The sequence below is a fragment of the Corylus avellana genome, chromosome 11 (genome assembly GCF_965113065.1).
Source record: "Corylus avellana chromosome 11, dhCorAvel1.hap1.2, whole genome shotgun sequence".
NCBI classification, from domain to species: domain Eukaryota; kingdom Viridiplantae; phylum Streptophyta; class Magnoliopsida; order Fagales; family Betulaceae; genus Corylus; species Corylus avellana.
Genome location: NC_142500.1, coordinates 13,917,278 through 13,926,191, shown reverse-complemented (window position 1 = coordinate 13,926,191; position 8,914 = coordinate 13,917,278). Strand labels below are relative to the sequence as shown.

The following is an 8,914-nucleotide window of genomic DNA, read 5'->3' as shown; positions in this document are numbered from 1 at the left end:
AAGTTAATAAAAATTTTTAATTGAATAAAACAAAACGGATGACCCAGTCAACAATGTCATTGATCATCCAAAGAAGGAGCAGATCAATCAAAACTAGTAGCAGGATAAGCCAGATGGAGACAATCGACAATCCATGCAGTAGAACTCCATTTTAAGCTAATGAAAAATAATTAGTTTAAGAGTAATATTATTTATCAGACTAATATACATTAGTCATACTATCGGGATGATGTGACGGTAAAAATTAGCTATTAATTTTTTTTTTTTTTTATAAGTGCTAATCTAATAACTAATTTTTACAGTCACATAATCAATTTGTATGGAAATTCTATAGAGGGCTGCTAGACATCCCAACATTTTTTTTCCAAGTTCTCTTTTCCAAATGATCTGGACCTCACATTCATTTAAGAAAAAAAAAATATAAATCTATTTATTTATTTAATGGACTAGATCATTTGGAAAAATGAATTTAAGAAAAAGTATTAGGATGTCTAGTATTATCCAATTCTATAACAATTTGCTAAACGACATTAGTATTTTATCAAATGCATTTAGCATGGCAATGGTGGTTCAGATCATCATTATAATGACAGATGTGATTTTCAAAACATTAATTAATAGCTTTGATTTGGTTGTCTTTAACTTATTTCATTTCATTTATAATATAAATATGCAACATCAATGTGTAGTTACATTCTAAGCAGTAATTTTCAATTCGAACATGACACTACATGTTCCAGCTACTTATTAAACAAGTGAGATTTATGTGATTTTTTTGTTTTTTTTTTTCTGATTAAAAAAGGAAAGTGGGAGGAACAAGAGGCAAGAGAGTTGAATTCAAAGCTCATAAATACAGTAAAGCACAGCGTGAGAGATGCGTCAAACTCCGTGGTTCTCGGAAGACAATTCCGCTTATTGACTTGACTTCGTAGACTTTGAAAGTCAAAGACGGAAAGAGACTGAAGGCTGAGTCCTGTGGAAATTTCATGCTAAAACCAATTGTTCTGATAGGAAATGAAAAGAGGAGAAAAGAGAAGCAACAGAGAGATCTCATTATCTTGTTATGGATTTCATCACTCTGCTTTTTCTTTTCTCTGCATTTTTCACTGCTTCAGCTCAACAAATTCAGTCTAATGTTAGCCGAAGCTCTTCTCTGACACCCACCACAAACCCTACGTGGTTGTCACGTTCTGGTCTCTATGCCTTTGGATTTTACAAGCAGGACAATGGCTACGCTGTTGGGATTTTTATGGCCGGAATTCCCGAGAAGACTGTTGTCTGGACTGCAAAGCGTGATGACCCACCTGTCTCCAGCAATGCTACCTTGCTTTTCGCAAGCGATGGCAGTCTTGTCCTTCAAATGGGACAAGAGCAGGTGGCCGTCGTAGCTGAATCTTCTGGGTCTGCTTCGGCTTCCATGCTAAACTCAGGCAATTTTGTCATCTATGGTTCCGATCAAGGAATAATATGGGAGAGTTTTGACTACCCGACTGATACGCTTTTACCCAGTCAACGTCTCTTCGCAGGTTATGAGCTCGTTTCTAGCATTTCAGACACTCGACACTCAACGGGTATCTTCCGTCTGAAGATGCAAAATGATGGAAACCTTGTTCAGTACCCGGTGGATACTCCAGACACAGCTCCATATGCTTACTATGCATCTGGGACAAATAGCCTTGGAGGTAACGTGACACTAAACTTTGATGCTGATGGCCATCTCTACTTGCTAAACGCTACTAGTTTCAACATCAGGAATCTGACGGATGGAGGATATCCTACAAAAGAAACTATTTATCTCATGAGAATTGACGTTGATGGGATATTCCGGCTGTACTTCCATAATCTGACACAGAAGGGGAACTGGTCAATTGTATGGTCATCGTCATCTGATGTGTGCAATCCAAAGGGTCTTTGCGGATTAAATGGTTTTTGTGTTACAAATAATCAAAAGGCTGAATGTGCATGTCTTCCGGGATTCGAAATGGTACAACAGGGGAACTGGACCGCTGGCTGCGAGAGGAATTTCACTGTAGAAAGTTGCAAAAGCAAAAATGGAGATATTAAATACAACATGCAAGAAGTGGCTAACACCATATGGGAAGATGCTTCATATTCTGCTTTGACAGTGCCATTCAAAGATTCTTGCGCACAAGCCTGTTTAGCAGACTGTAACTGTGAAGCTGTGCTATTCAAAGACAGGACGTGCCAAAAACAAAGGCTTCCGTTGAGATATGGGAGAAGGCAACTGACTGATTCAACCGTAGCTTTCATCAAGGTAAGTACGTCTACACCTACACCTACACCCACTACTCCAAACGGAAATATGCAGAGAGAAAACAAGAAAGAGATTCGAGTAAACATCCTAATTATTAGTGCTTCAATTGGTGCTTTGGGATGCTTGATGTTGGTAATCTCCGCAATTGTGTTGTACAAAAATCATTTTCGGTATAAAATCCTCTCTTGTGATGGAAATGTTGAACTCAGTGACGATTTTGCTCCACGATCGTTCACATATTCAGAACTTGAGATAGTGACAGATGGTTTCAGGGAAGAGATTGGTAGAGGAGCATTCGGCGCAGTGTTCAAAGGGGCGATGTCGAATGGCCAGAAGGTTGTAGCTGTCAAAAGACTAGAGAAAGTGTTGGCCGAAGGGGAAAGAGAGTTTCAGACTGAGATGAAAGTTATTGGGAGAACACATCACAGAAACCTTGTCCGTCTGCTCGGGTATTGCCATGACGGAAGTCATAGGCTTTTGGTATACGAGTACATGAGCAAGGGGTCACTCGCAGATATACTTTTCACACCAGAAAAACAGCCTTGTTGGGATGAAAGAATGGGCATTGCTCGCAACGTAGCAAGAGGGATCCTTTATCTCCATGAAGAGTGTGAGCAACAAATCATTCATTGTGACATAAAGCCTCAAAACATTCTCATGGATGAGTGTGGGTGTGCCAAAATCTCCGACTTTGGATTGGCAAAGCTGCTCAAGCCAGACCAAACCAGAACCTTTACCGCCGGCATTAGAGGGACAAAGGGGTACGTTGCACCAGAGTGGCATAGGAAATTGCCCATCACAGTAAAAGCAGATGTTTACAGCTACGGCATTATGCTCTTTGAGATTATATGTTGTCGAAAGAGTGTAGACTGGAATCTACCCGAGGAAGAAAGTGTTCTTGATGAATGGGTCTGCGATTGTTTTGAATCTGGCAACCTAACTGAACTAGTTGGGAATGAAGTGGCTGATAAGAAACAAGTGGAGAGAATGGTTAAACTAGGACTTTGGTGCATTCAAGATGATCCATCACTCCGGCCCTCAATGAAGAAGGTTCTGCTTATGTTGGAAGGGACTGTGGATATTCCAGTCCCTCCCAAACCCGACTCTTTCCTGAGTACAATATAGGCTCCCAATTGATTGAGCCTCGCAATTTGTACAACAAAGTAGTTAAGTTTATGTAAGCTTTTACATTCAAATGATGCGTGCACTAGCCTTGTAATTTCCTGTCAGTTTTCTATCTTACTCTCCAGTGAAGAATAAATGCTTGTTGCCAATGTCATGTATGTTTATTAGAACCTGTTGTGATTGTGCATAGTTGTTCTATTGTGACAAATTAACATGTTCGGATCCAAAAAAAGTAGAAAAGAGAAAACAAAATGAGTAAATCACAGAAGATACCAAGATTTAAGTTAAAAACCTACGTTTATAGGTGAAAACAAATCATGAAAAAATTTCAATCTCAAAAAGATAAGAGTACAAAATTACAGTGAATAAAAAAAACTCCAACTCAAAATGTCAATATAGCCGAAACCTCATACTCTCACAAAAGAGAATTTTGCACAAAATAAAAAATTTATGTATCTCTCTTATGTGATGACTTTTATTACAAAATTGAGAAGCCAACAAAAAAGGCAAAACTCTCTACTTGGTGCGGGGAAACTAATATATATTTTTCTTCTATCTTGAAAGCTTTAAAGATGCTCTTTCGAAAGTAAGTTAAAGACTTGTTTTTCTGCTTGGATCAAGATTCCTTAGAATTCTTTTAGGGTATTCTACATGTAGATTTCATCAAATCTTAATCAATTTTTATTTTTCAAATAAAATTGTTGATATTCTCCCATAATAGTATCTATCACCTTTAAAATTTTAAAAATTGGAAAAAATATACTTTAACCCCCTAAATTACCATCGCTTTTTTATTTACGCTTCTAAACTTTAAAAATTGACATTAGAACCCTCGTACTACCATATGTGTCAAACAGGACATTCTTGCATTTTTATCCCAAAAATACCCCTAAAGTTTTTATATTAGCCTTCTTATTTTTTTTCTTTTTTGAAATGGTCTTTCTTCTTTTAAATAACTTCAAGAGTATTTTGAGGAGAAAAATACAAAAATCTCTAATTTGAAAAATAGTAATAGTTCAAGGGGCTTTCAACTTTAATGTCACTTTTTTAAAATTTTGAAGCATAAATTAAAATATGGTAATAGTTATGATGTTGAAGTACATATAACCCCCAAGAAAGACAGAAAAAATCCAACTAGGAAAAGGCATTCCATATGAGTGACTTGATCTGTCAACTCAAATCACAAGTCTCTTTTCTCCTCATGACCTTTCTTCCAAGATCCCTAAAAATAATCACAAACTATAAATATTAATCAAAGTCGAGTGCTTCAATAGGAGAACAAGATCCGATGGTAAACTCCATTGGATTTCATTATCTCCCCACCCAAAAAATAAAAAAAATAAAAACCTCTACTGGATTTCAGCTCTAGCTATTTTTTCTGTGATGCCAACCTGTGTCATGGCCTCCTGTAAAATTAATTTGGTTTCCTAATTTGAAGTTGTTTTGCCTTTTTATGCAAAATCAAAGCACGCTTGAAATGGATGAACGTGTATGGTGGTTGACTCATATGCCTTACTGTGTCTGATAGGTTGCACAATTGTGCAACATTAGTGAATTCGGTGATATAATAGAACAAAAACCAAGTCAAGGAATCCTACCACCGACTAATTAACAGAACTTAGAAAACAAGAAAACCAACAAGTGAGTTTTGGCGAAGTGGAAGAAAACAATATAACATGGTTATAATCCAATCCAGATCGGAGGCCCCTTTTATGGGTGGGCAAAAAATCGAGTTTTCGAAATCCAACCCGGTTTCAACCTGCGCGGGTTGGATTTCGGAAGGATTTTGATATTTCAGAAAAAATCCGAGTCCAAATCAGAATATGGGTAGGATTTCCAATTCCGACCCGATCCGACTTTTGAATATATTTAAAACATCTTTTTGGGTGAGCATATATCCTTTTATTTTCCTAACCTTTCTCCTCATTTTTCATCTCTCTAGCTCTCTATGTCGCAGCCCCATCCTGCAGTTTCTCTTCTCTTAGATATGTTTGAAGGTCTTCTTCAATCTTCATACTTAGATCTCTTCTTCGTTCATCTTCAGTAGAAGATGAAAAAATGTTTGTCGTTACATGGAAGCTGGCATCACAAAAAATCCCATAGTTACTCTTTGACACAAACAAGAAGCTTTGAATAGAAGTTTACCAAAAGATGTAGTAATGTACCATAGCTACATTAGTACATCACTGCACAAAGTAATAACATCTAATAAACGAGCAACAACTTCAAGTACTGTGTACAAATCACTCATTTACAAACACGTACAAAGAAAAATTCATGTAGCTGTTGTAATTAAAACTTTGGTCGAGCAATCCGTTTTACCAGGTAAAATATGCTGAATCAAACTGGTTTTCATAAGAACTACTTGGAAATAATTCAAAATGGACAAAAGATAAGTGATCTGCAAATCTAGCTTCGCTTGGTCAGGTGTAAACTGTGTAACTAGCAAAGCTCATCAGGGATAAGTTCATGGACAGAAATTACCAATCACCTCTCTCATTTCCCCAACGCTAGCTTTTTGAAACTTTGTCCAAAGCATTGAAAACAGTTTGTAAAGTTACTTCCTCTACAATCACAACCTTGTCTCTTGATTTAGAACCAGAACCTATCGATACTTGCCTTCTTTTCACCCCAAAAACCTGTTACTTGGGAAGAACAAAGAGTTAGAACTTTCAATATTATATACATAATTAAACCACTATGCAAGGTAAACTGAGAAGCAATGTGATTGATGGAAAAACAAAACAAAAAGAATTCCACATAAAAACACCAATAAGCTTTTGACCACATTAGTTACATTAAGTTAATCAGCCATTAGAAACTATGGGTATCATATTGAGTAAAGAACGGATGTGGAAAACCCAAAAACAGCAACAAAAAAGCTCCCACTTATGAACACATCACAATGATACAAAAAACACATAAAACATAATAACAATCACATACCTAATATCACAATCACATGTACATCAAAGGACTCACTTAATATCACATGCACCAAGTACATTGCACAAGTATGCCCAACACACTTGACTTCTAGTTTCTTCATATCTTGCCTTTTGAAGATCGTGCAAGGCCGATGGTAGATCTTAAGAAACTCTTTGCCACTGGACAGCTGTTTTAGATCCCAATTTGCTTAGTCTTCATGACTTTTAGACTTGTTCTCTCTTTCTAGCCAGGTGTTTCTTTTGTATACTCTGTGTACTTGAGTTGCGCCATTTGAAATTTTAATGATATTTCGTTTACTTGTAAAATAAAACAAAACATTGTTGGTTACAAGAGAGACTTGTAGTGTCTATAGTATCCTTGTATTGCAACTAGATTTTAAAACATTGGATGGGTCACATTTTTTTCCCTTGAAGGTTCTTTGAAGTCTAGACCAACGGTGTAATTTTTGGCAGGTGAAGATGACAGTGAAAATATCTAAAGAGAGTAATTTGGTTAGTTTTCTACACACACAGAGAGGTTTCTAGAAAGACCAGCTAGGTAGTGGTGATGAGTTTTGTTTTTCTTTTTCTAACCTATTTGTCACTAACCGTCCACTTTGAGTAACAATTGATCTTCCAACATACCTTTAGTGCACATACATGCACCTCAAGAAATGTTCTTGAAGATATCTTATGTCTACAGAAAAATGGGAACATCTCCATTTATGAGCCAAAAGGCATCATCTACATGCTTTTTCCACAAGTAAAGAAAGATATCAGTCATAGCAATCTTGTCACCAACATGGAAGCTACTCAGATCATGAATTCTCATTCTAGTATCATCTCGTCCATCTTAGTATGCACCTTTTCATCCTCATGTCATTCATTCAATTCAAATTGCTAGGACATTTTAACCTACAAATCCAACATCTAGTCTTAACTTTTCTTTACTCAAAGTACTTATCTTATCAGCTATTATGACCAAAAGTATATGGCTTAACAAATGATCTAAATTGCAAACACTCTTCCTTATAGCATAACCTTGAAAACTATTACTCTTCACTTATAACCCTTTAGTGCACCTCTAACATATTTATAATTGCTAAGCTATCATGGGATTAAGGTTTAGTTGGTAAGAATAAGACATTTTAAAACTTATTGCCATGTTGAATTAGCAAGTACTAGCTTGAGAGTAACCAACCAATTCATGGTTTTCTTCCCAAAAAATGTAAGGAGTCGGCGGGTAACTCAAGTCCTTAAATTAAAAACAGATAAACATTTCGTAGAAGCAACTAATTCTTTGTATAAACAACTCTCCTCTAAGTTAATTGAGGTTTATATTTAGCAGTCTGATTTCAGTCTATGAGGTTGATCTTTATCACAAAAGAAGCAGTTAACATGTCTAATGATAACTGCTACAAAACACAATATAACCTTTTGATGCAACAAGGGAAAATCACCAACAAGCACAGTCACAACTGAAATTTACTTTCCTCATTGTTAAAGCTAATCAAAAAAGTCTACAAGGGCCGCCCATTAACAATCAGATCCTTAACAGGAAATTATCCTGCCAACACTCTATGGTATGATTCAAAACTTTCATGTGAATACAAGAGCCAAAATCTGTTCAGAGTTTGCTACTTATAAAATGAAAACCCATATATGTGTACATAAAAATAATTAATTAATTAACAAAAAAATTAAAAAAGTAATCAGACTGACCGAGCTCATGAAATCGAGAAGTGCGGCGTTAGCTTCTCCGTCCTTCGCTGGCGCGTCTATTTGCACCCCCACAGCCTCGTCACTCAAATCTATATTCATATTTAACCAAAACAAGAATAAAAAATACGAATACAATCTAACACACACACAAATACAGGCGCGCGCGTAGAGACCTGTGATGGAGGAGGATTTGGCGCCCGGCTTGGCGTGGATGGTGATGGCGACAGAGGAGGGAGGGATGGAGCGAATACAGGAAGGGAAATTGTCAGGTTGTGCGGAGGGTGAGGACTTTGCTGAATCTGTGGGTTTGGCCTTTGCTTTGTCCTTCTTGCCCTTGGATGGTGCCATTTTTCTTTCTCTTCTTCCTTTCTTCTCTAAATAATGCGAATTTTGTTGATTGCTATCTCATATCTGGTGAGACTTACGTTTTTAGCATGAGGAACCAAATGGGGTCTTTTGCTTAAGCCAATTCCTTGCATTGCCATTCAAGAGGAAATCAAAACCATGCCCAGGAATCGAGCCACGTGAAGACAAAGAGGGAGCAAGAGAGTGTGTGTGAAATTTGAGAGAGGAGCGGTTTTTGTGTGAGAGAGGAACCGAAAGGAAGGGGCGAGAGAATGGGATCTGGTGCGTGGAATTCACAAGAGACTGAAGAGAGCATAAGGCGTCTGTGTGAAAAACCGAAAATATCCTTAGTTCGTTTATTTCAGCATAAAATAATTTTTCTTTTAAAATATGGATGTTTGGCGTGAAAAAAAAAATAATAATTGATAGAAAATATTTTCTATTTTACTAAAAAAAGTTCTGTACAATCGTTTAAAACCTTACCTATTAATGTAATTTTTAAGAAAGAACTTAGTAAGCC

The 8,914-nt window shown here is 36.7% G+C and overlaps 2 protein-coding genes across 3 annotated transcripts; one reads left to right on the top strand and one right to left on the bottom strand.

The window, feature by feature from the left end:
- Nucleotides 1-822: 822 nt before the first annotated feature.
- On the top strand, nt 823-3,709 carry LOC132165576 (G-type lectin S-receptor-like serine/threonine-protein kinase LECRK3). Its single transcript, XM_059576202.2, has one exon. The coding sequence runs from the start codon at nt 1,064-1,066 to the stop codon at nt 3,398-3,400; it is 2,337 nt and encodes a 778-aa protein (XP_059432185.2). The 5' UTR covers nt 823-1,063; the 3' UTR covers nt 3,401-3,709.
- Nucleotides 3,710-4,982: 1,273 nt separating this feature from the next.
- On the bottom strand, nt 4,983-8,712 carry LOC132165577 (uncharacterized). 2 transcript variants are annotated; one of them, XM_059576204.2, is made up of 4 exons: nt 8,223-8,712; nt 8,050-8,138; nt 5,885-6,039; nt 4,983-5,479 (listed from the first exon to the last, which is right to left on the bottom strand). In XM_059576204.2, the coding sequence occupies exons 1-3, from the start codon at nt 8,395-8,397 to the stop codon at nt 5,911-5,913; spliced, it is 393 nt and encodes a 130-aa protein (XP_059432187.2). In that variant the 5' UTR covers nt 8,398-8,712; the 3' UTR covers nt 4,983-5,479; nt 5,885-5,910. The 2 variants fall into 2 exon arrangements, with proteins under 2 accessions (XP_059432187.2, XP_059432186.2); XM_059576203.2 differs by having other exon boundaries at nt 5,892-6,039; nt 8,223-8,711.
- Between the last annotated feature and the right edge of the window lie 202 nt (nt 8,713-8,914).